At 38.2% G+C, this 27,914-nt stretch overlaps 1 protein-coding gene and 1 non-coding gene across 5 annotated transcripts in view; one reads left to right on the forward strand and one right to left on the reverse strand.

Annotated features, from left to right (window-relative positions):
- The first annotated feature begins 8,764 nt into the window (after positions 1-8,764).
- On the forward strand, positions 8,765-8,865 carry LOC123630927. Its single transcript, XR_006732857.1, has one exon. It is a non-coding gene; the product is annotated as a small nucleolar RNA U13 (small nucleolar RNA).
- Positions 8,866-10,819: 1,954 nt separating this feature from the next.
- The window catches only part of GK5 (glycerol kinase 5), a 69,633-nt gene continuing 52,538 nt past the window's right edge, over positions 10,820-27,914 (reverse strand). For 2 of the 4 annotated variants that reach the window (XM_045539376.1, XM_045539374.1), the window contains 5 exons: positions 23,433-23,536; positions 21,466-21,525; positions 20,757-20,890; positions 16,782-16,914; positions 10,820-13,136 (listed from right to left, as the gene is read on the reverse strand). In XM_045539376.1, the coding sequence (XP_045395332.1) occupies position 13,136; positions 16,782-16,914; positions 20,757-20,890; positions 21,466-21,525; positions 23,433-23,536 (432 nt within the window). In that variant the 3' untranslated portion in view covers positions 10,820-13,135. The remainder of the gene's footprint in view (positions 13,137-16,781; positions 16,915-20,756; positions 20,891-21,465; positions 21,526-23,432; positions 23,537-27,914) is intronic. The other 2 variants (XR_006732594.1, XM_045539375.1) reach the window with 2 other exon arrangements.

Consider the following 27,914-nt stretch of genomic DNA (forward strand, 5'->3'; position numbering starts at 1 on the left):
TATAAAAGTCACTAGAAGAGGTTAAAGACTGAGAATATTTTGTCTACAAAAGAAAAGAATCAGTGGAATACAGTATTTTCAAATACACAAAAATCCATAATACAGAAGAGATAGAACATATACAATGACTATACAACTTCCAGTTCAGTAAGAGTCTCATAAAAATGAGAGGTGTCCAAGCTAGATGTGGCATGTGCCTATAATCCCAACTACTCAGGAGGTTGAGGCAGGAAGACTGTTTGAGCCCAGGAGTTCAAGACCAGCCTGGACAACACAGCAAGACACCATCTCAAATAAAAATTAGAATTGTCTAAATATCTTTGCCACAGAGAAGACATACAAATCCAGAAAAATATACAAATGCATATAATTTTGCATAAAATTTCCAAGAGTTCACAAACCTACTTTTAAATCTATTCATGCCCCATCCCTAGAGAGTCGTGTATCCCAGATTAAAATGGAAAGGATTCAACTTGAGTAGTATATTTATTAATCTTTAAAATCCATTATAACTTAAAACTCTATGATCTAAAAGAAGTCAACTTATGCTTTTTAGTTTCTTCTGAGATCCATTATGATACCTATTGCAATTAGACTTTAAAAGATGATGACTAGGATGTACATTCCATTTCAAGTTGTACTGAGAACACATAGCTCAGACAGTTAAGAATTTTGGCTGCAAGGGAAAAACTTGAATATGCCACTTATACTACACATTCACAAGAACAGGGGTGGGTGAATTGCATGATCACAAAACGGGAATATGAAGTAATACACACTAGAAAAATTTAGTTTTCTTTCTTTCTTTCTTTCTTTTGAGACAGGTTCTCCCTCTGTTGCCTGGGCTAGAGTGCAGTGGCATCATCATACCTCACTGCAACCTCAAACTCCTGGTCTTGGACTCCTAGGCCTTAAGTGATCCTTCTGCCTGGGCTCCCAAAGTGTTAGGATTACAGGTATGAGCCACCAGGCCCAACCAGTTTTCTTTCATAACTAAGCATCTAGAAATGAAGATAACTAGGAAGTAAGAGTTTAATAAGTCTTGCGCCTTTATTAACAAATATAAGTGTGACACTGCTGAAACTGCAACTGCACTGCCAGAACAAGGCTACAGACACCACGTTTGCCATTAGACTAGACTAGCTCCAGGGACAATATGTTGTAATAAATAACAAACACATCCAAAGCCAGCACACAAGTGTGATAGAATCTGGGGTCTAGGCATTTGATTTTTCTCCTAGTGTTATCTGAGAATGGACACTGCCATTAAAGATTAATTATAGTTATATGATAGTGATAAAGCTTTAGCTAAATTACAAGCTAACCAACAAAATGGAAAAGATGCAATTAAAGATCAATTAAACTATTTTATATTTAATTTTGAACAGAGGCAGGATCATTATGCAATATAGAGAACACATTAATAACTTCAACTATATTTGTTAGGTGAAGATGATTCCAATCCATTACGAGAAAAGAAAATAAGTGGCCCACAAAAGATTAGGCTGTGGAAATCAAGCAAAAAGACACAAAACTAAGATTTGGGGGACAGAGGGGAAGGGGAAGAATGAACTACTGACTCACTAAAAGCATGTAAGTGAGACAGGGAGTCTGTGCCCTCTGAGACAGAATGAAGAAAAGAGAAAAGAATGCAAAGGCTAAACGGAGCTTCAGCAGTGACTATGGAAAAAGAATAAGCGTGATAACTGCTTCAACAGAGAAAGGGAAACAATACAGGGTACTCTTCTAAACCAGCATCCATGGCAGTCAATAACAAAACATGCCTAACTCATGCAGGGCACTTAATACCTAGAGAGCTTTGTTACAAGTGCATTCCCTTAAATTAGTCCGTGTACTCCCCACAGTACACCGAATAGACAGGTACTACTATTTTACAGATGAAGAAACTAAGATCACACAATGGAAGCTAGCACAGGCTGGTACGAGAGGCCGAGCGCTCATCCATGTCGTTCTGCTGTCTCTCAGCGAGATCCTACGAAAACCTTTACATTTCATTGTGGAGAAGGACCATGGCTTTCCAGAATTTCTCAAAGGGCCCAAGAGTGATTCTCTACTTTAGAGAAAAGTTCCCTTATGTGGAGGTTCTTCCAAGCAAAAAAGCCTTGGAACTAAAAAAGACAAAATACAAACAAAAAACACACCTGGTGGAGACAGATGGAGGCGGGTGGTTCATGAAAGCGGGGGGAAAAGTCAGAAAATCAGATTTAGAAGCCATCCTTCTCTGAAGAGAAGCATAAAGTGGAAAGCAGCCTTCCTCTCTTCCACGAGGAGTGACTCAGGGACGTGACCTCCCCCAATTTGCTCTGTGTGTGTAGGGGGTGACTCTCTCCAACTTCCGACTCTCGCCCAGACACTCAAGGGTTACTCCGCCAGGCCTGGGAAGCCGTGGGACTAAACAGATGGGACTCGGGGTGACAAGGGGGCACCCACGCGCAGGGAGGGAAGCCTGCCCAGGAACGCGCCAAAGGCCCTCGGCACGCGGGCCCGCGCCCTCGCCCCGGCCCTTACCGCGGTTCGGCTGCAGAGGACCAGGCGGCCACGCAAGGCTGTCGGGCCCAGCCTGGAGCACGTCTTCGGGCGCCGCCGCTTCTGTGGCGCCCGCACTCGGCGGAGGCCCGGTCCTGGCAGACTCACCGTCCGGGAGCCGCGGCCTGCCCGGTAGAGGCCCGGGAGTTCGAAGCCCCGGGACGCCGGCCGTGCGCGCGCCCTCGAGCCTGCCAAAGAGGAAGGGTCAGGGCGCGCCCAGCGTGCCGGGCGGCGGCGCAGCCCAGCTCGCCGCAGACTTCGTCCGCCCTCACCTGGCCCAGCTACAGCCCCGCTTCCCCCGCGCCAGCTTTGGCGGCGGAGCAGCACAGTGCGCGCCGATTGGCCCTGCGGCTGTGTGACGGCAGGCGTAGATCCCCATAGATTGGCCGGCCCGGCGGTGCGTGCCAGGAGTAAACAAACCCCGCCCCCGCACTTCCCAATGAGGGACAGGGGCCCGCGAGAAGAAGGGGCGGGGCCTCACACGCTCCGTGCCCGCCCCTTGTGCCCCCTACCCAGGGCTTGCCTGAGTGCGCCGCGGTTACCGGACCGCCCTGCTCCCCCGCGCTTCCGGGTGGGCTGCAGGACCGAGGCCTGAGACTTTGGAAATACTTCCTCCCCACCCCCCCACATTCCCACCGCCCCACCCGACAAGGGCGGGAGTCTCTTTTCCATCTGCCCCCGAAGGAGGAAAACTCCAGCCGTCTTGGAAAGAGGGGAACTGGGGCGGTTACATCTCGGTCCCTGGGCTTTTGATGTGTCGCCCCGAGGAAGGCGCAGAAAGGGGGAATGGGGACAAGTGATCGTGAGTGAGGCTATGCGTGGGGCCAAGTGTGGGACACCTTGAAATTATTCAGACAAAATGGGTTAGAGATCATAGGGGATGTGTAGGCTCTTCAATGCTCAAGCAAGCTTAAGACACGAACCAGGCCAGGTCATCATGTCACGTGGAAACTGAAGAGAAAATCGCTGCACACACCCCCAAATACCGTCCACTTAGTTCAATATTAAAAGATTTTGTCCATTCATTCCTGCCAATGTGAAAAATCCTTTGTGAGCAGCGCTGTGGAGTTTCAGAAAGGAGATGGAAGCTTCCACTTTAATGGAGACAGGCATGAAAGCTCAACCCTAAAACGATTATATCTGCCTCATTTCACTTCATTCAATCAAAAGTTACAGTTTTCCTATACGCCAAACACTATTTTTGACGCTGGGGATACACCAGTGCACAAAATAAGAGACAAAAACTCCTGCCTTCATGGAGCTTACATTCTAGTGGGGTGGGAAAGACAATATGCAAAACAAATAGTCAAAATAAAAACCAGATTACATGCTGATACATGCTATGGGGAAAAAAATCAAGCAGAGGTGTTGGAGGGATAGCTTCAGTCTTAAATAGGGTGATTAAGGAAGGTGACACTGAGAAGGTGATATTTAAGTAAATACCTAAAGGAGGTGAGGGAGGTGAGAAAGCAACTTTGGATCTTTATCTGGGGAGAGGTGGAGAGACAATTTCTGTATACTTGTACATCAGAGTCCTCAGAGTCCAAGAATGCCAAATGCAGTACTCCACTGACTCTAAAATGCAAAAACACCAATGGTGTGATTACATTTTCCAATAACGAATCAATAAAATTTATTTCATTTCCACAAGAAATTTTCTTAAGGTTATATTCAATTTAAGAAATACCATTCTAGGCACTACAAATACAAAAATGAGAAAGAAAAAACTTCCACCCTCAAGGAACTCAGTGTAGCAGAGGAGATGGATTGTATTATAAACCACATCAATACAATGTGAATAACCACAATAGAAGTATATACACAAAGTGCTTGGGCTAGTGGGGAGAAAAGAGGTGGGTGTTACTGAGGAGCTATAACTTTCTCAGGATCTCTTTGTCTACAAAGAAAACTCAGTACTAAATTTTGGAGTAAACCTATGGCCATCGGGGATTCCCTAACGTCTTTATAAGTTTCTAAGGTGAGAGTTTGAAGATAACATTAGGTTAAACCATATGAAATTGCTGATATTTGGCAATTTTCATATGGCTCAACTTATACTTAATTCATGTAGTAACTGTTCGATAAATGATGGCAATTATCATTCTGTAATATTACTTTTCAAAAAATGACTTAAAAGTCAATGATTCATAACACTCTCCAACACCACAAGGTAAAATGGGCAGTGAAAGTTTCAAATTTTCCACAAACTAGTTTGATCTAGCTGTGAATTTCCATGACCTAATAAGGGTATGTTTTAAAAGACAGTAAATGTTTGTTTCACAGCAGGCCAAGAAATTCAGAATAAGGAAGAACAGCTTGCTTTTGAAGCCAAAAACTGAAAATTCTCCAGAACAGAATAAATTGTGGAGTTGCTACAGGGAAGAAAATTCATGTAAATCAATTTTTCATTCCCACTCATAGTTTCAATTTAGCAATTTGCAGAACAGTCAGCTTTCCTTCTCATTTCCCCATTAAGGGATCTTATTTCCTTTGAAAAATAAAATAAAGTTTCCACTATCTCCAGTGCCAGACAGTAGACGTCTGAAATGTGACAGAATACTTACTGATTCTGCAAACACTTATTAAGCACTTATTGCATGCCGAGAACTGTGCATTGGAAATACAAACATAAATGTTCAAAGAGCTCCATTAATTGGTATTTCGTATGCTTGTAACAATCCCCTAGTTCACCCACAACTCAACTGCACATGCCTTCTCATCTAAGCTTAAACACCACTTCTCCAGAAAAGCTTCATTTGAGTCCCCATCTCCAGCTCTTTTCCCATACATAAAATTCTGTATGTCTTTCTAACTTGTAATTACTCATTTGGTACCTGTATCCCATTAGACTGTAAACTCCTCAAGAATCAGAGCCATGTCATTCTATTCACCTAAGGCATCCTCAATGCTTCCGAGAGGCTCAATATGTTTGTTTGGTCTTGAACTCCTGGGCTCAAGCGATCCTCCCACCTTGGCCCTCCCAAGTGCTGAGATTAAAGGTGTGAGCCACTGTGCTCAACCATCAATACATTTTTATTGACTGGATGAGAGGAGAGAGGTATAAATAAATAAAGTCTCCCCTACTTGTAAATATGCAGGCCAAAGCATAGCCAAAAAAGAGAGGGCTGTGAAAAAGACAGGTAAACCTGAGGAATTCCCATGTGCTGCCCTTTCCTGGCACTGGATACTGCTTTCTGCAGGTGGAGGTGTAGGACTCCTGGACCACTGCCTCTCAGACTGTAATGTGCATCGTAACCACTTGGGGAATCTTAAAATTCAGACTCTAAGTTTGGGCCTAGATTCTGCATTTCCAACGAGCTTCCAAGTGATGCTGGTGCTTCCTCACTGGGCACAGATTACATTTTGAGTAACAAGGTCCTTAGTGACATCTTTTAGCACACAAAAAGATCTGTAGTTGTCAGCACAGTTCCAGATATGATATTGTTTTTTTAAAAAGCATCCACTTTTCATACCAATCCATCCAGTGACTGAGATAAGAACACTTAAAAGTGTTAAATCTGGGTCTTATTTTCTAGAGATAGTCCTATTATGTAAGGTTTAATCATCTTAATAGGGTAGAGGACAATCAACCTTAAAATTTCCTCAGAGAGGGACACAAGCTCCTCCCAGTTTATTTCTAGAATGACTGTTAGGACAATAGAAAAATTTCACATTCATCCTTATAAAAGTAACCTAATATCAAATCTAAAGTCTTTTTCTTTTTTTTCTCTTTTTTTTTTTTTTTGAGACAGGGTCTCACTCCATTGCCTGAGCTAGAGTGCAGTGGCATCATCATAGCTCACTGCAACCTCAAACTCCTAGGCTCAAGCAATCATCCTGCCTCAACCTCCCGAGTAGGTAGGACTGCAGGTACATACCACCACACCCAGCTAATTTTTAAAATTTTTTTGTAGAGACAGGGTCTCACTATATTATATAGCTCAGGCTGATCTCGGAACTCCTGGCCTCAAGCAATCCTCCCGCCTCAGCCTCCCAAAGTGCTAGGATTAATGGCCTCAAGTCTTTTTAGGATAAAATATTTTATTCATCCTAAAAAATATAAAGTAAATGTGAGGTATAAGGAATCACGGTAAGCCCTCATGTACCTGCTTAAGAAAACATTAACACCATTGAGCCTCATGTGCCTCTTATCAATGTGTTCCTCCACCTTTCCCTTCCTAAAATAACATCTTAGGCCAATGCAGTGGCTTATGCCTGTAATCCTGGCCATTTTGGGAGGCCAGTGCAGGAAGATTGCTTGAGGATAGGAGTTCAAGACCATTCTGGGCCACACAGTGAGACCCCCGTCTCTAAAAAATAAAAAAAAGTAGCTGGGTATGGTGGTGCACACCTGTAGTCCCAGCTACTTGGGAGACTCAGCCCAGGAGTTCAAAGTTGCAGTGAGCTGTGATTGCCCCACTGTATTCCAGCCTGGGTGACAGAGTGTGACACTCTTCATTAAAGAAAACTAAAACCAAAAAAACAAAAAAAAACCCTTGAATTTTGTTTAATTTCCATGTTTTTCTTTGTAATTTTAACCCACATGTATGTATCTCAAAATAATATTGTTTAGTTTTCCAGATTTTTGAACTTCATACATTTGGGGTCAAATTTATTATATTATTCATCTGCAAATTATTTTTATGCTGAACATTTTGTAAGAAAGAGTAATCTATCAGTGTTCACTTCATTTTCACTGATGTAAAATAACATTTACATAATCCACTCTCTTATTGAAAGGCATTTGGGTTTTTTACTTTTCTACTGATACTGTGAATATTCCTGTCTCTTTTGTACATGTGAAAGTTTCCACAGGGTCATAAGTTATGTACAGGGGTGAGAGTCAAAATATTTAACTGGTAATGCACAGATCTTAGCTTGTTCTCCTTCTCCATAAACATCCTGATGCAAATTGTTATGTGCAGGTGGTTTATTCTGGGAGATGATTCCAAAGAACAAGAGTGGGAGACAGCAAGTATGAAACATGAAGGAGGAAAAAGCCAACCCAAGGATGTGTTACTGAGATGATCACTGCTGGGGGCTACTGAGGCTTGAACCTGAAAGGGACTCTCCACAGAGCTGTGAAGAGCACACTTCACAACTGTCCACTTGAAGGATGGAAGAGGAATATATTTATACACTGGCTCCCATTCCCATTGTTTAAAAGTTGCCTCATAGTGTCAACTCTCTAATGTAAACTCTCTAGTACTTCCATGTTTGGCCACGGGTGAAAATGACAGTGAGTTCAGACAATTATTCTAAGCTGAGAGGCAAAGAAATCCCAGCTCACAAAACAGGAGCTATGGTAAGGCAAAATGAAGCAAGGTGCTGTCAGGTTAACTGGGCAGCTGATTGCTGCAATAACTGGAATAAAAAGGTGGCCAAGAGGATGTGAAGTGGGGCAAGAGGTGACCAATGATGATATAAATAATTGAATAAGAAATTAATGGAGATTAAGAGACATCTCTTCCATACAACAGAATTTCAATGAATAAATATACAGGCATAATGGAAATAGAAGATCACCATTACTAGGCAAATACCACACGAATGATCATTGCAAGCAAGAACTATCCCTGGACACTAAAACTGGTGAGTGAAAGTGTGGTGGCAAACAGGATATTTATATGGTCCTAAAGTTATCTCCTTAGAAGATTGTTACTAACTACTAAGGGAAAAATAGTAACTTTACAGTGGAAAAACCTGGCAGACAGACACCACCTTCATCAAGTGATCAATGTCAATGTCATCAGTGGTAAGACATATGGATGTGTCTTCATGATAGGATGCACTGAGAAGGCCACAATATCTCTTCTGCAGTATTCTTACAAAAATGCAGAAACTCAGTCTGATCAGAAGAAAATATCAGGCCAACCCAAACTCAGTGACATTCTATAAAATGATTGTCAGTATTCTTCAAAAATGTCAAGGCCATGAAGAAACTGCCTCAGATTGGAGGAGACTAAGGAGACATGAAAATTAAATACAGTGTAGGATCCTAGATCGAATTCTGAGCCAAAGAAAGGGCATTATTCAGAAAACTGACAAAACTCAAATAAGGTTTGTAGATTAGTTAATACTACTGTATCATTGTGAATTTCCTAGTTTGAGTAATTTTACTATGGTTATATAAGATGCTAATTAGGGGAAGCTGGGTGAAAGGGGAACTATGTGTACTATTTTTACAACTTTTCTGTACATCTAAAATTATTTCACGATCCTTTTGTAATTCATAAGCATGATTGGCTTTTCATGCACATGTGTGAGACGTGCCTCCCTCAAACCTTGTTATGATGTTGGCACATTACCCATCTGACATGAAAAAAAAAAAGAAAAAGAAGATTATTTCAAAATAAAAAGTCAAAGACTAGATACTGGTAGATCTTATTACAATACAGATTCTCATTCAGTAGATCTAGGATGAGGCCTGAAATTCTGCTTTTCTGAAAATGAAAAGTACACGTGTGATGCTGAGACTGCAGGTCCCAATGACATATTTGAGTCACAAGATTTTGTTTCCCCAGTTGTATTGAGGTATAAGTGACCTATAATAAACTGTGCATAAATTGAACAATTTGGTAAGTTTTGACATATATATATACACCTCTGAAACCATTGCCACAATCAAGATAATGAATTTATTGTTGGGAGAAAATTTTACATAGCTCTCTCATTTCTGTCTTGTAAGTAAGCAGAGGTACTGTGGCTTTTGTTGTAAGATAGAGATGATGCCTCCCTCCAGAGCAGGGTGTAATTTTGTTCAACTTTCCAATATAATAAAATAATTTCCTCTGGGGCAAGAATTGGGCAGGCTGACTTTCAACACACTACAAAGACTCAGGTTTCCTATGCTTGAGGTTCTTGACCTGTACCACAAACCACTGCACTCACAGCATGGACCTGAGCTGCTCCACATGGGTCTTGGGCAGCAAGGAGAAACAATGCAAATATGAAGATAATTGATGCTTGCTATGTCATAAGTAATAAAGTCTTTAATCTCTGACCCAGGAGTCTCCTAACTTTTGTTAGTACAGGTTGAGCATCCCAAATCCAAAAACCTGAAATCTGAAATGCTCCAAAATCTGAAACTTTTTAAGTGCCAACATGACACTCAGAGGATGTGCTCATTGGAGCATTTTAGATTTTGGATTTTCAGATTCCAGATGCTCTACTGTTAAGTATATATAACACAAATATTCCAAAATCTGAAAAAATCTGAAATACTTCCAAGCATTTTGGATAGGGTTACTCAACCTGTATCCATGAAAACTGTGGGAGACTAACTTGTTAGCTTCCAAGTAGAGTAAAATTTCAGACTTCTCAGTTCTTGACAGTGTTTGATGATGAAAACAGGATGCTGACAGAGACATGGTTTACGTAAGAGAGAAGACAAGGGCCCCTGTGGGCTGGGTTAGAGAATATGAAAACTCCCTGAGATTTGGTAGCAAATGTTGGGGAGGGGCAGAGGGAATTTGGCAAACCTACTATATTTGCTTTGTAATTCCCACCTCTTAATGGCTTCTGTTTCTTTTCCTAAATATCAAAAAATCCACTACTACTTGTATCATCACTGTTTCTTTTTTCCTATGATTTTTAAAATAAAATCCATTCTTTAAAATTATTGCTATAAAATAACCAGACAAATTTCAAAAAAGTCAGCTTCACATATCTCCATAATGTTCCCCATTCTTTGTCCTCTTCATTAGACTAATACTACTTTGAACTAAAAAAAAAAAAAAAAAAAAAAACCACACAAAACAAAACCCATTCTTTTCTTCAAATAACTCAATATTTATCATTCTTCAAATTTCTTTTTCTTTTTTTCTGAGACGGAGCCTTGCTCTGTCACCTGGGCTAGAGTGCCATGGTGTCAGTCTAGCTCACCTAGCAACCTCAAACTCCTGGGCTCAAGCGATTCTCCTGCCTCAGTCTCCTGAGTAGCTGGGATTACAAGTGTGTACCACAACGCCTGGCTAATTTTTCTACTTTTAGTAGAGATGGGGTCTCACTCTTGCTTAGGCTGGTCTCGAACTCCTGACCTTAAGCAATCCTCCCACCTTGGCCTCCCAGAGCACTAGGATTATAGGTGTGAGCCACTGCATCCAGCCTCATTCTTCAAATTTCTTACTACAAAATATAACACCATAGGCTCAGAGATAGTAAGACACTTCAATATGGTCAGGGAACGGAATCCAGATATCTAACTGAATATTCCACCATATGGATGTCACTAAATATGTGTGTGAATTTGACGCAATGAACAGAGAAACACTGAATAAAAAATGAATTTAATACACCAACAAGTACAGAACAATCATTCACTATTTCATTGTAGTTTCCCAAATAATTTTAGATTAGATTATAACTTTCAAAAGGGATATTTAACAGCTGCTAGGCTAATTCCATCATATTAGTACATGAAATTACCTTTCCTCTAGTTATTTATAATCTTTCTAAATATTTAAAAACACAGTATATTTTTATAACAAATGATATTTTCCCCACCACAAAGAATTAACCATCTTCTCTAGTAATTTCCATTGTGCAGGAATGTAGAATATAGAATAAAGAGAGGGAAAGTTACATAAAACCCTTCTTCTCTAACCATATAAGCCCAAGTTTATCTCAAGTCATAATTGTAGTTAACATATGCTGTTTCTCTGTGATTTTTTTTGAGACGGGGTCTCACTATGTTGCCCAGGCTGGCCTCGAACTCTTAGTCTCAAGCGATCTTCCTGCCTTGGTGTCCCCAGTAGCTGGGACTACAGGTGGGTGCCACAGTACCTGGTTTCTTGTGACTTTCTTAATGTGCAGAAAACAAAACAAGGAAATAGTATTAAATAAGAATGTCCAGGTAAAATTGAAAAACAAATCTAAAACTTAATGTAGATAAAAAGGTAAGGGAAAAATTCACATACATATGAAAAATATTTCTATTGCTGTGCATCCTTGATTTTATCCATTGATCTTAACAATGGTTTATGAGGTCCTCAATGACTATTTAATAAAACTGTGGAATTCATAAAGGACATCAGAGAAGTAAGATTATGAATTTACTGATGCATGTGAATTGGAATCTATATTTGCCATCTTGCACAAACAGAAAAATTTCTAATTAATTTTCCACCAAAAAAATCATCCTAGAAACTTTAAACAAATCAGCTTATTGTAAATAAAAAAGGTTAGAAACATTATGATAGCTATGTACAAAGTATATATCTGTACACTCTACTTAACATTCTAAGTAAAGGTATCTTTGAAACTTTTTTGCTATTACACAGTATTAGTACCATACTCTGTAATGAGCACGGAAGGAATATAAGAACTTTTGTGCTCAGTACATTGAAAAATCATGTTCAAAATGCTATAAACACTTTGCTTAGAAGGATTTGAAAAATCCTACTTAATGACTTCTTAAGTCATTGGACTCATTTTTTTAAAAAAAAACTTTTAAAATGATATTTAATCATATGCCTCATTAGCCAACAACCAATTAGTAAATGGGCAAAAGATACGAACAGAAATTTCACTGAAGAGGATAAACAGATGGCAAAAAAAAGAAGCCCATAAAAATGTTCAACATCGTTATTAACTAGGGAAATATAAATTAAAACCACAGTAAAATATCACTACACGTCCATCAGAATGGCTAAGATAAAAAACAGTGACAACACCAAATGCTGGTGAGCATGTAGACAAACAGGATCACTCAGACTTTGCTGGTGGGAATGTAAAATGGTATAGCTACTCTGGAAAACAGCTTGGCAGTTTCTTACAAAGATAAATTGGTATCTTTTTTCCCTAAGCAATACAGATATATGTCTAGACATAGCCATTTTATAACAGACCCAATTTACAATAAAGGGGAGAAAGACTATAGATATAGAGTAACAGAGAAAGTTCAGAAATATCTGATTTTGCAGGTTCCTATCTCTGTCCTTCCTACTCCCAAGATCATTCCTTGTTCCTTTAGAACAAAGGTCCCATGAGAATATGGTGACGATACAGGGAGTGATTTAGAATAGATGCTGGTGACAAAATATTTATGGCTATGAGGCTCCAAAATTTAAAAAACCAACATGATTTTGAATCACCTATTTACCTTTTTGAGGTTACCCATTTTGACTGGTTTTAACCAGATGACCAGGCTTTGGGTATGTGAGATGATTCTGGGACCAGGTAGGTCATAAATGTCTAAAGCGTGCTTGGGGCTTATAACTTTTATTGAAAAAACATGATCTAAATTTCCCAAAGGGATTCAGAATCCTTTAGGATGGATTCAAGCCTTCTAGGCTATCTCTGGGATGACTCTAGAACCACTGAAAGTCAAAGAACTCCAGGGTAGCGCTACATCTCCCCTCAAAAAATTACAAAATTCTTGCCAGACTCCTGGGCTGGATTATTTTATTTTTTGTTATTATTTTTTTCTCTTACCAAGTTATGATTTGATGGACTATTTTAAAGTAACAACTGGTCCCCAGTATAAGTCCAGAAGGGACTATTTATGAAGTTCCTACCTTACAGCACCCAGAGTGTTTGGCACTTTTAAGATTCAATCTTTTTGTCATCTGCAGTCAAATATATAAAATCTGTAAATAAAAAGGCTTCAATTGTACCTCCCAATGTAACAAGGTACATTTAGGAGGCATATCTATACACAAATACATTTGCAAATACATAAACATATGAAGAATTTTAAATACACAATGTGAGGATTCTAGCTCTGATAACAAAGCAGTCCTTCTTAATTGAACAGAAACATATTTTACCTGCAACAAATACAAACTGCTCCCTACCAATAAATGCAGTAACTAACATCAAGGACAAAAATGTGTATGATGCACTTATAAACATGAAGTAAAAATTTATCCCAAAAATATGAAAGCAAAATGTTAAGTTCTGGGGAAATAGACATGGTTTCTGCTTTCCAGGAGCTTCCAGTCTGGTAAAGGTTTGCACAGAAAGCAGATAAAAGTGAGTGATCATCTCCTTTGCTCAGAGATGAAAAGGAAGCAAAGAAGCAGATCAAATCAAAGAAGATCTGTAGAATACATTAATCCTATACTGAAGTCTTGGACCTACTAAAGTAATTAAGACCACAGAAATTACAGAGGTGGAGCTGAAGGGATAAAAACATCAGAAGACAATTACATGAGGTTTCTTTTTCCTCATTAACCAGCAAAGTATTATAGAAACTTTATTTATTTTAAGATACTACTACCTGTTTTTGATAACAAACATTTCCTAAGGTAAAATGAGGCAGAGGGAAAGGAATATGACACTGTATTCACTGAGTCTTTGATTTTCTCCTAACAGCCTATGTCATGATTCTTAATTGGGGGCAATTTTGCCTCCCAGGATGACAATGTTTGGAGACATTTTTGGCCTTAACAACTACGGGGATATTACTGGTAGCTAGAGGGCAGAGGTCAGGGATTTGCTCAACATCCTATAATGCACAGCACAGCACTCCAAAGCAAAGAATTATCCAGTTTAAAATATCAATGCTGAGGTTGTGAAACCATGTCATGGTTGGATATAAAAGATTTAAAAATCAGTAAGTCTACAATATAAAAGCAATTAGTACCACTTCAAGATGGAATGTACAGAAACACTTTCCTCCTTGACGAGATAGCTGGAGACCTCCTAAAAATATCTGATAGATCCGTAATGGAATAATAAAGCATGCTGAGAAATAGTAGCACAAATTTTTTCAAACTCCAAATATTAGCATACAAATGAAAAATAAACTTGAAAGATAGAAAGGGAATTTTTTTGCTCAATTGATTTTGATTATCAACTGTTTCTACAACCACAAAAGCAAATGTGGTCATGTTTCTGATTTTGGTTAAATCTGACAAAAGATTTACTAAACTGTGTCACTAAAAATGTCCAGAAATATTAAAAATGAAAGATTAGATTTTAGATTCAGAAAAGGAAAAAGTAGCTGATTCTTGAAGAAATGCACAATTCCAATGAGAGATATTCAAAGTTATCGTCCCTCATTATCTAAAAGATATTCTTATCCTTTATTTTGTGGTTATATGTTGGCAAAGAAGAATGTGGAAAAGAAATGAAAAAATTTTTAGGTATTAATAATATTATAATTCAGCATAGCCCAACACAAAAAGAATTATTTCATATTAAATCAGACCCACTCAGAAGTAGAATCTATAATATCAAAACAACAAAGCAGCTTTCATATGATTTGGATAGGAAAGCCTTTAATTGGCCACCAAGCTTTGTAAAAAGGATGTAAAAAAGAGAAAGAATGAAAAGAATATTATCTATATATGAGATGTGACTTACTACAATAAATAAAAGCACTTCTATTTAACAAAAATATTTCCAAATCTTAATTAGTGAGGTTAATGATACTACATACTTTCTACAATGCCTTCATCAAAACCTTTTAATAATTTAAGAAAACACTTGAAGTTCACCGAAATGGAATTTGCAGAAAGTGCAATTTAACTGTCAGTTTCTATCTTATTGGTGTCCAAAATGAACATATATGACAGCAACAACAAAATTCTCTGCAACAGTCTTTCCTTTAGTAACATTATTATGTCACAGCTAGTTTTATAACAGAAGGACTTTATGTGATAAATCCTGACCAAGAGGGAAATAAATTCATTATTAGTGCAAATCCAAATGGAACTTACCCCAAATGTAGGGAGGGGCAAATAACATGGGAACAGGTCAACTGCCTTAGGACAATTCTATACCTGGCCTGAAGCTACTCACAACTTTTACTCCTCTAAAGTGTTTCTAGGAAGAAAGTTTGAGAATGTGGGACTGTCCCTGCTCCTCTCTGTGGATCTCTGGCTCAGTGGCCTTAGGGCAATCCTTAGCATGGACACACTCTCATCATTTCTAACAGCTATCCACCGCACATTATCTCAGAGAGATGCGGAGCATAGAAAAGCATCAAAAAGATATACATGGGTCAGGCACAGTGGCTCTCACCTCTAATCCTAGTACTCTGGGAGGCCAAGGCGGGAGGATCACTTGAGGTCAGGAGTTCAAGACCAGCCTGAGCAAGAATGAGACCCCCGTCTCTACAAAAATTAGAAAAATTAGCCGGGCATGGTGGCGTGTGCCTGTGGTCCCAGGTACTCAGGAGACTGAGGCAGGAGGATGGCTTGAACCCAGGAGTTTGAGGTTACAGTGAGCTATGGTGACGCCACTGCACTCTAACCCAGGCAGCAGAGTGAGAGCCTGTCTCAAAAAAAAAAAAAACAAAACCAAAGATACATGGACAACTAAAATACTCCAATTAAGGATGAAGGCAATTCTTAAGTCACTGGTAAATTTGGGCACTTTCTTCAAACTAAGCTCTATCAATTAGGCACTTAATAAAAACAAAAGACATTTATGCAAGCTTCTCAACAACTAAGAAAGGTAACAGAAGAAAGGCAAGATTTATGTTAACTGCTTGCAATTTGGAAAAAACAGAATGCTATACTTTAGCCAGAAGTTTTTGAAAGAAATGCTATTTGAGAAGGAAAATAAATGGTATTTTTCCATTCCTTAAAAATCAACATCCTTTTTAGTTCATTAACTAAAATTAGTTTTTCAGTGTTTTTCAACATATAAATAGTGCTCAGATTTTGGTTGAACAAGAAAAAAATTAAGGCAGTGACTTTAAGCTCAATAAAGGAAAGCACTGACTAACAAATAAGCTTATCTGAGAGGGACATACTGAGCTCATATTTGGATACAACATTGAAAAACTATGGCTTTAACTATAAAATATTAATATTTCAAAATTCCACATCTTCTCGGTTATTCTTTCTTTTTAGGACTTCAAATAGCCCACTTAATTTTAAAGAATTAAAGAAATACTTTCCACATAATTTTGCAACAAAATGTGAATGGTGCTTGACTCAGAGCTATCAGTTCAGATGGTAAACTGTTATGTTCCTATGTTCCACTGACCCAGTATAAAAAGGAAAAGGACCCATATTGTCAAAATATGGTTGAAAATGGCTAATGTCCTTTAGAATTTGCTTAAGGTATTGCTGCCTTACAATCTTACCAAAGTTTGGGAAAAAAGTAAGTTTTTTTGTTTGTTTTTTTAAAAAGCAAAGCTTTTTCTCCCAGGTTGTGAAGCTCATTTTAAATCTATCATCGTCATATTGGTTATCCCTGAGCTTTGTCTCATCTGCACATTATATAAAACAGTCATCCATGGTTTTGATCATTTCATTTAGTGTTACATCTTGTTATACCAATTCATGGATCGTTTCACGGCTTTGACCCAGTTTTCCATATTCATTTCATATTCTTGACATTTCTTCTGTGGCTTGAAAACTATTTCGCTTTGCCTTAATTTCTTTAGTTCCTCCTTGTCGGTCCAAAACCCTACAGAAGAAAGAATTATTCTTAAATTTTAAAGCAAATAGTCCATAAAGTTTGTCCAGAAACCTATGTGAGTTGGTGGTACAAAGATAAACAATTACTACTTTAAAACAAAACCCAAAATATTTTATGGCTTTTGAATTTGTTAGATTGACCATTCCTGGAAAGAAATATACTGCATTTAAAAATCTTTTGGTTTATAACTTACAGCTTTATTTCTGCGTGGCATAATATTATTAATATATCACTTCTAAAGCAGCCATACCCTGTCATCAATTAATCTGATGACTTGCTATTAAAAAACATGCAAGTGAGAAACAGTATATTTTCTTTTTGTACAATTAAAATAAACAAAAATAAATTAATATTTTTGTTATATATCTTGAGGTAGGTAGCAACTCCCTGGGATATGTATAAAATTCAAAGTTGGGAATTAATATAAAAATTTCTTTTTCAAATTGTAGCATGTTTCATGCATTCATACAAGTTATTTAAATTCCAATTGAAGACAATATTGTAGTTCTAACATATCTTGTTCTTTGCAAATAGGATCATGTGATTTATAATAAAAAGCAGCAAGAGAACATTTATAATAACTATGATCATAATTAGTCTGAAATGGCCAAGCACAGTGGCTCACGCCTGTAATCCTAGCACTCTGGGAGGCCGAGGAGGGAGGATCGCTCGAGGTCAGGAGTTTGAGACCAGCCTGAGCAAAATCGAGACCCCGTCTCTACTAAAAATAGAAAGAAATAATTTGGGCAGCTAAAAAATATATATATATACAAAAAATTAGCCGGGCATGGTGGCTCATGCCTATAGTCCCAGCTACTCGGGAGGCTGAGGCAGTAGGATCGCTTGAGCCCAGGGGTTTGAGGTTGCTGTGAGCTAGGCAGACGCAAGAGCACCCTAGCCCGGGCAACAGAGTGAAACTCTGTCTCAATCAATCAATCAATCAATCAATAAATAAATAAATAAAGCGTCTGAAATGATACAGATGTCTTGCTAATAAGCTCAACATATTCCACCTACTTAGAGGTCCCTCTCACCTATTTTGAAGTACTAACAGTCCACAAGTCTTCATGAAGTACATTTTCTCTTACCAATAAAGCTGACACATTAAAATTTTTTCCTAAAATTTTCTGTCAGGTCACATTCTTTTCATTTACAAAGTCACCACCTTAAACTATTAATTGATAGAAGTTTTAAAAAGACTGAAAGTAATTTTCATCAGTACACTACATTAGATAAATCTAGTAATGAAAATAAATGTTTCTTAAAATCCTTATTTCCAGAATTTATTATTTACATTTTAAGGCATATATATTTTTAAAAGTCATTTTATAAAATATGTATAGAACAGATCAGTTTCTAAATTCTGAAAATACAGAGGACGTACATAGACTTCAGGTCTCACATTTCTGAGACAAAAGCAAAGGTTTGAAATTAAATATAGACATAATGAAGTAGATAAAACTCAAGCCACTATGTTATGTGTAAGAATAACCTGCATGTATGTGTGTACTATATTTTAAGTGTTCAAGAGAATCTGACATATTTAGCCTTATAAGGTGAATAGTATAGAAGAATTTGATTCACCTTATAAATATTCAAAGGTAAGAACTTAGTTTATTGTAATTATAGGCTTCACTTATGCAATTTGCAAGAGTTGTTTAAGTATTTGAGATTTTCCTTATTACAATTTTAGGTTTATACAATCAGGCATTTGAAATTATTAAAAATAAAATCAACTATATTAAATTTATAGGAGTTGGAATATACAAAGGAATTTAAATTGCAAATGTGATTGATTATTTAAAGAAAAGCTTATTTTCTTCACCTTGAATTAATCAAACATTAATCAATGAACAAATAAAAATGGTAGTTTCAATTTTATTCAAAATCACCAGATTTTTAGTAGAATAAAGTTTAAGCTGAATTTACTAAAATTTCATGCTTTGTGGATTTGTAACTATAATATGCTAAACATTAGCCTAAAACTTTTAAATCTAAAATATCCTGTTTTGCACAAAACACTCTCCTCAGATACAGAAACATATTAAAATATTCCCAGTGTCCCAAAGCATCATCTGCTTTCTAGGGAGCCCCCTAATTGGCATCCCCATCTCCATTCTTTATTCCTCCTCACTAATCTTTTCACTAATTGTCAAAATGATCTGTTCAAATGCAGATCTTTCTATGACTCTGACTGGCTCAAAATTCCTCAGTTGATCAAGTCCAAATTCCTTTTTTTTTTTTTATACTTTTTTCCTTTTTTCCCTCAACTGCTTCTAACCCCAAATTCCTCTCTCTCTCTCTATTTTTATTTTTTATTTTTTTGAGACTGGGTCTCCTTCTGTTGCCCAGGCTGGAGTGCTGGAGTGCAGTGCCATCATCATAGCTCACTGCACGGCTCCAGCAATTCTCCTGCCTCTGCTTCCCAAGTAGCTGAGACTACAGGCATGCCCCACTATGCCCAGCTAATTTTTCTATTTTTCGTAGAGATGAAGTCTTCATATGTTGCTCAGGCTAGTCTCAAACTCCTGGCCTCAAGCAATCCTCCTGCCTCAGCCTCCCAAAGTGCCAGGATGACAGGTGTGAGCCACCGCGCCTGGCCCCAAATTTCTCTTTATAAGGAGTCACCACAAGTGGACCTCTACCTACCTCTCAAACCTCCCCTCTTGCTCTCACCCTATCAGGACTTCCCATAATTGGCTAATGCCTTTGCACAAGCTACTTTCTCTGTTGAACTACCCATCTCTCACCCTTCCCTCACCTGGTGTGTGCTAACCCCTTCAATATTGAGTTAGATGTCCCCTCCCCTCTGGGAAGCCTACACCATTTGTTTAATATGCTATGGCTGTTCACTGGGTTTATCAAACACATGTAATAATTGCTTGACTTACCTGTGTGCTCCCACCAGGGATCAAGGACTATGGCTTTTAACCTCTTTATTCCCAGCGGCGACTGTCATGTAACAGGTACTCAACAAACATTGTTCAATAAATAGAATAATGAAGGGGTTTCTAATGCCAAAGACAAGCCTACTGACAAAGATTCCCTCCTTGAAAAAACTACTGTCTCTTATGAGCTCTTTTTCAACTAGGCCTCAATTTTTGGACTTCCCTGCTCACCTCTGCATTATTTAATTTTAGCAATACTCCTACTATGTCAGTAGCCAGAATCCCCTATCCTCGATATCTGCTCACCCACATTATTTCGTCCTCCACCATCTCCTAAAGTGATGTCTGATCACCCTGGCCTGCCTTCAGCAAGAATCCTGTTAGGTCAGTTTAGCCAGAATTTCCCCTTACCCCTAGATTTCCTCTCAGTAATTTTCCACCTACTGCCCTCGTCCTGTTCCTTGGCTATAAATTCCCACTTTTCCTTGTTGTGTTCAAAATGGAGCCTAATATCTCTTCCCCACTACCAGATCCTGCTGAGGTAGTCCCTATGCCCATCTTGATAGTCCTCCCCAAATAAAGTCTGCCTTACTGTCTTTTAACAAGTGTTACTGAATAATTTTCTTCTTTAACACTATCTACCCAGAAAGCTTACCCAGAGACCCTCCCTTGCTAGAGACCAAAGCAGCTGAGAGTTAATTGTCCTCATCTTGTGCTTTTTCTGACTGAAGGAGTAAAGTAAGGATGGAAGAGGTGCAACCAGATCCACCAACAAAGAAGGTCACAGGATACACTGTGAGCAATATGCACATGTGTATGGAACTTAACGGACACCAAAGGCTTTCTAGATCTTCTCTACAATTTTGAGATCTGAGAGGAGAAATGCTATCTATAAGAAACAGTTTACAAGAAAGCTCTCGTGTTTATAAAATTCACACATACCAACAGCAAGACCAGCTAAAGAAGCTGCACCAAAGCATGACATGTCAATGTGGACAGGTCTGTCTATGTTCTGATTAATCAAGTCTGAAGTCATCTGCATGACAAAATCATTCTTACAAACTCCTCCATCTGCCCTGCGGGGAGAAAAATAAGACAGATAAATTACTACAACAAAAGCATCATTAATTCTTTTTAAGTGGGCCACATTAAATCCCTGTTTTTATTTTATAAGTCTAACTTTTTAATTCCAAAATTATATCACTTAGCATTGATCTGGTGACAAAAGACCTTACTGGTAATAAACATTTTTTCTTATTCCTGCCATCAATTTTCCCACCTGCCCCATTTATCTTGGGACTACTTCAAAATAGGCCAAGTATAATAAACAAAGACAACATAAAAATTCATCTGGACATTACAGGAAAGAAAGTCAAGAAATTTGATGCTTCCTTGCCAAAAACTAGCTACACACCCCAAAAGGGATTTTAAAATTTTATACAATACACATATGGGTGCCAAGATGTTTCCAACTTTCATAAATCTGTAATTAGCTTTCCTTTTCTCTCCAAATTCCTACAACCAAGAATTTTGTTGCAAAGGAGCTAGGCATAAGTTCTTTCTGAAATCCTGAATAATCATAATGATGCAAATACTAATAGCAGGTACCACTTACTTCTAATTAAATCTGTTAGAAACAAAGTTTACATACCTAATTCTTGTTATAGGAATATGGATCTCTTTCTGCATCATCTCGTATAATTGTTTGTTTCTAATAAAGAAACAAGATAACTATTTAGAAGAAATTTATATCATAATAATTCTCTATTTTACTTACTTGATATTTGTAAAATATGCAAAAGAATAATATTAGAGAAAAATATCATGCAAATGGAAGTCATCTTCAGTGGCCTCCGTCTTTTTTGGTACCAGGAACCAGTTTCATGGAAGACAATTTTTCCACGTATGGGGGCAGGGGGACGGGGAGTAGGCAGAGCTCAGGCAGTTGATGCCAGTGATGGGGAGCGGCTATAAATACATACAGATGAAGCTTCATTCGTCCACCACTCACCTCCTGCTGTGTGCGTACACCCCCCCCACCCCCGCCGACACCGCCCACCATTCCATAAGTTTAATGGAAGACAATTTTTCCACAGACCTCGGTGGGTAGGGAGGGCGGCAGTGGAGGCTGTGGAGCTCTGCCGCCCAGTTCCTAACAGGCCACGACCACTACCGGTCCATGGCCCAGGGGGTTGGGGACCACAGATTTAACTGATGCCCAGATAAGCAAGAAACTCAGGTCCTTGGGTTTTTCACCTTCATACAAGAGAGTATCATTTTTATTTAACAACTAAATTTGATCTATTACCATTATATAAAGAAAAGTTTAAAGCAGGTACCTATTTAATAGATAGCTTTTAGGATGACATACCATACATAACATCTAACAGAATTCAGCAAACATACAAATGATCATTTTGTAATCACAGAAAATTTTATTTTAAACATTATGAACATTCCATATTCTTCTTCTTTTTTTGTTTTTTGAGACAGAGTCTTACTCTGTCATCCTGGGTGGAGTGCAGTGGCATCATCATAGCTCACTGCAACCTCAAACTCCTGGGCTCAAGCGATCCTCCTGTCGCAGCCTCCCAAGTAGCTGAAGAATACAGGCCTACGCCACCATATCCAGCTGATTTTTTTATTTTTAGTAGAGATGGGGTCACACTCTTGCTCAGGCTGGTCTCAAACTCCTGACCTCAAGCGATCCTCCTGCCCTGGCCTCCCAGAGTATTAGGATTATAGGCTTGAGCCACTGTGCCAGGTCAACATTTCATATTAATGAGAGCTACATTTTTAATTTTAATAATCTATATTTGTTCCATTACAAAAAGACCACAGAGAACTATGCATAAAGAATAATTCTGATCATTCAATCTTTTGAGTATAACAGAAGCATTATTTGTTTGAATTCTACTTCATGAATAAGGACACTAACCCTTTGAAAATGCAAATTTTGAATCTCACATGCTTAAGAAATTGGATATTTTAAAAAATTATTCAATTTTCAGATATCAAAGCTATGTGATATTAGTACTACTAACTATGGGAAAAAATAACAGATACCAAGGAAATTGGCAACAAGAACATATTTTTTTTTCTATCTATCTATCTATCTATCTATCTATCTATCTATCTATCTATCTATGAGACAGAGTCTCACTCTGTTGCCTAGGCTAAAATGCCGTGGTATCAGCCTAGCTCACAGCAACCTCAAACTCCTGGGCTCAAGCAATCCTCCTGCCTCAGCCTCCCGAGTACCTGGGACTACAGGCACTCACCACCATGCCTGGCTACTTTTTTGTTTCTATTTTTAGTTGCCCAGCTAATTTTTTTTCTACTTTTAATAGAGACGGGTCTCACTCTTGCTCAGGTTGGTCTCAAACTCCTGAGTTCAAGTGAACCTCCCACCTTGGCCTCCCTGAGTGCTAGGATTACAGGTGTGAGCCACCGTACCTGGCCAACAAAAACAAATTTTACCATACATAATATATATTAAACTAAAAGTGTAATATAAGAATTTAATTAACATTTTTAAATGTTCAATTTAGCAGCAAATTAATAAAGGAAATGGCAATACTGTATGAGGAGGGGGAAGTTTATGGCAGGTTTTCATACCTGAAAGCTATTGACTCCAATATGGCTCGTACGAGATGGTATTTACTGGTAGAAGCCTTCAAACCCATGAATGAGGCACATGCACAGGGGTCATTCAATGGAGCCTACAATAAGAGATAGTAATAATATATTATTATTGTTCTAAATTATATCTATAGACTTGAGGAAATAGTATATGATAAAAACATACCTATGTTAGAAGAAAATAATGCATATTTATTAATAAATTTAAGTAATAAATTATTAATAAATTAATAATTGTTAATAAATTAAATAATTTAAAAACAAATGATAGCCCAAAGGTTATGTTAAATATTAGGAAAAAACTTGAACAGTATTTAAAAAAGGTTAAGTCACAGTTACTGCACTTAACTGGACCTTCCATTTGAGCTCATACCAAGAAAAAGGTCTGAAGCATTTATTAACGAATTAAATGCCACTCTTTATAAATGTGGAAAATGAAAAGCAATCACTGAAATGCCCCTTTCTCCAACTGTAAAGTTTTTACACTAAAATTGTTTACTATGTAGAATGGCTTTTTGAGGATATAGGTTTAGACTTAAGATAAAAAAAAAAAACCCAATAATGCCAAAAATTTGCTTTTCCGTGTTATAACTTACACCAAATATGTTGTCAGACATTAAAACTACACTCTTTATCTTAGCTTAATAACCTTATTGCCTTATATCAGAAATGATCCAGCCTAACACTTGTCTTTAAAAGAGCCAAAATCTTCAGCTGAAGTATGTACAGTTGACCTTGAACAACATGGGTCCACTTATATGCTGATTTTCTTCTGTCTCTGCCACCCCTGCGACAGCAAGACCAACCCTTCCTCTTCCTCCTCCTCCTCAGCCTACTGAGTGTGAGGACAAGGAAGATGAAGGCCTTTATGATGTTTCACTTCCACTTAATGAATAGTAAATATATTTTCTCTTCCTTTTGATTTTTTAATAACATTTTCTTTTCTCTATCGTACTTTACTGTAAGAATACACCATGTAACACATACAAAATATGTGTTAATCGACTATGTTTTCGGTAAGGCTTCCAATTAACAGAAGGCTATTAGTGATTAAGTTCTGGGGGAGTCAAAAGTTACATGCAGGCTGGGCGCAGTGGCTCACAGCTGTAATCCTAGCACTCTGGGAGGCCGAGGCAGGTGGATAGCTGAGCTCAGGAGTTCGACACCAGCCTGAGCAAGAGCAAGACCTCGTCTCTACTAAAAATAGAAAAAATTAGCCAGGCGTAGTGGTGGACACCTGTAGTCCCACTGACTCGGGAGGCTGAAGCAGGAGGACTGCTTGAGCCCAGGAGTTTGAGGTTACAGTGACCTATCATGACACCTCTGCACTCAAGCTGGGGTGACAGAGCAAGTCTCAAAAAAAGCAAAAAGTTATATGCAGATTTTCAACTGTATGGGGTGAGCCTCCCCAGAACCATCAACCAACTAGGAACAGCTGGACTCAACAAAGTTCTGTTTGGCACCCTGGGCAAACCTAGTAGTGTCCTGCCAACGCATAGATTTAACTGCCCCAGGATCCTTGTCACCACTGGGATCTCAGCCAAATCTGATGGGGATTTGTAGGATGGTTAATACCAACATAGCTCCTCCTGTCCTTATCAATCGAGACCCTGAACACGAGCTCCACTGCCTCCTGTGCCCATTGCCATAATATTTTATGCTATACCATGAGGCAGTATGGCAGAACAGAGTCTGAATGCCTGGGTTCCAAAACCAGCTCTGCTACTCACTACCTGTGTGAGACTGGGCAAGAGATCTAATAGCTCTAAATCTCAGTTTCCTTAGGTTCAGAATAGGAGTGTCTTCTTCCTTGTTGAGTTACTGAGGACTAAATGCAATAATGCATGTAAAGAACTTAGGACAGTGCCTGATACAGTAAGTATTCACAAGTATCAGTATTCACAGTATCTGCCACTACCATTATTAATTTTTTATTATTCCTTATCCAAATGCTTCACACTACTACTGACTTTCTTCATAACCTTTTTACTGTGCCTTCTGAACTCTTCTTCTATTATAATTAAACTTCTCTTAACCTCTTCCAAGGAGTTCCCTCTACTCATTGTGTGGTTGCTATAGCAAACTTGACTCTGTGCTGCAAAAATGGCTTCAGTTGTAGCTATTTGGCAAAGGATGGTCATGATTCCATACCACAGGGACCAGAAGATACTGTTCTAACTTCCTGCGACCACTCTAGGCCATTACGATTCTAATGTTAGCAGACATTTTCCTTCCCCTATGTTTGCTTTAGGTCCACATCAGGAGCAGTATCACATCTCCCTTACCCTTTCCACCATACAGATGCCCAGTCACTCATAAAACTACAGATGCCAATCACAGTATGTGATGACTTCATCCCCTTCTAAGGAAACTGCTTAACTGCTTGAATCCATCAGCTCTGTTGTCTAAAGCTACCACGTGTCATGCTCTAGACCCTCTACCACCACCACAACTGTAGGTGGGTTAGCACAGCTAGCTCAAAGTCTGAGCAAAGCTTGAAAAGATAAGGTGGTCCAGTCAGATTACCTCCCCTTGGAAATCAAAACTAGGAAACACTAAGAAAAAGACTCCATCAATGGGGGAACTGAAGCTAAAAGGATGTGTAAGGTAGAGGAAGGTTGTATGTGATATTTCTAAGTTGTGAAAAAGCAGAAAGTATAAGAAAAATAATAACAATTGGCAGAAGCTATGAGGATGAAGGGATATAGGGTGAAGCTGGTAATGAAAAGAGAAAAAGCAGAACTACAGAGAGAAGCAAGAAACCAAAGAACCCTGTGAGCTGCTAAGTCAGTTGCTGACTCCTTTCCAATTCCAGTCCTCAGGAAAATCTGAAAATCAGCTTCTCTCAGGTTGGCTTAAGCAAGCTTGTTCCTTGCAAACTAAAACAACCATCATTGGAACATGACTCTACATCCTCTGAAGACTTGGACCTGGCTACAGTCCTATCCATCCTACTATTGCCATCGTCACAGTAACTCTAACATCTAAGTAGATGACCACTGATTCTCTACTTTAGTATCCCACTCCCCAAACTACAAGCCTTCAACATACTGACTCCCATGATCTAAGGCTGTAACAATATTCTAAAATTAAAGACAATATCACAGATACTTGAACCTTCCTTCCTTCCTTCCATTCCCTATCCCTCATTTTCTCTAGTTGTTGACATAGGCAGCTTATAGGTGATCTTCTCCCCTATTATCCAATCAGCTTAGTATCAACACACTATTGTTTGAATTAACTTTCAGTTTCCTGTTAAGAGTTTCATTTTACGCAGGGGAATATCTAGCCTGCAGTCATCCCATCACCTCCTCCACCTGCCCTCAACTGCCAATATATTGCCAGGTTGCAATCATGGCAGGACAGGGACATTTTGTTACCAAAATGAAATTAAAAATCTTATCTGTGATGGTTGTATCTAAATCTGTTGGGCTTTTGCAATACTTTGCTTTTTTTTTTTTAAATCACATACTTTGTTATTTTCATAGGCACGTGAGGTGATAGAGAAAGTTAAAGACAGAGTTGCCATGACAAAGTCACTACTAAGTCTTCCAGCAAATTTTTGCAAAAGGAAAGAATTAGTAGTTACTTAATCAAACCTTACTTTTGCTGATGACAGTCAGTCATCTAACCTTCCTCCTGAAACCTCAATTAGATAAATATTTTTCACTTTCTGTCCTATCGTGGGTGCATCTGTCCTATCATTAGATTGCCTCACGTTACTGTGAAAAGGATGCAATGCAAACTCTCTGCACAATTCATAAGCTTTCAATCATTTAGAATAAAGTACTTAGAAGAAAAATATTACAAATATTGAAATAATCCTCACTTTTAAAACTAGTTTGGAAGTTTAGTATTTTGAAAGATTTAAAAAACACCTTGACCTAATTTTTTTCCCATCAGCTTCTACACTATATTACCCAAACTTTCAAATTTTGGGTTTTTGTAACTGATTGCCTGAATATGGGATGGACTAGAAGAAGAGAAAACTTAATTTTTTGAAAGGAAAAAACACTTAAAGGAGGATTAAAAGGACTAGTTTAAGCTTTCCCAAAAAAGTAATTTTGTTCACAATAATATGTGAAAAGTTTTTTTAAAAGTCTTTGTAACAATATTCTAAAATCCAAGACAGTATCACAAATCTTCCAATTAAATACAAAGTTAAATGTTACAAAAACAAATCTTTTACTAGGTTCTCTTTTTGATTAGGCAAAGGAACAAATACTCTATCACAACAATTAACAAAAAGAGATTTTCATTTTTAAAAAGTTAACAAAACTTACAAATGTAACTGCAAAATATGTGCGTATATATACATGTGTGCATGTATGTGGTATATGTACCTTGACATTATTTTTCTAATTCTCAGTTGTATACTTCCTCTAAGTAAAGAATGCCAATCAACTGATATATGTCACCCACTGGGAAACGGCTATTCTTGGTCATGATAAAATAATC

This window comes from Lemur catta, chromosome 1 (genome assembly GCF_020740605.2).
Source record: "Lemur catta isolate mLemCat1 chromosome 1, mLemCat1.pri, whole genome shotgun sequence".
Lineage (NCBI taxonomy): Eukaryota > Metazoa > Chordata > Mammalia > Primates > Lemuridae > Lemur > Lemur catta.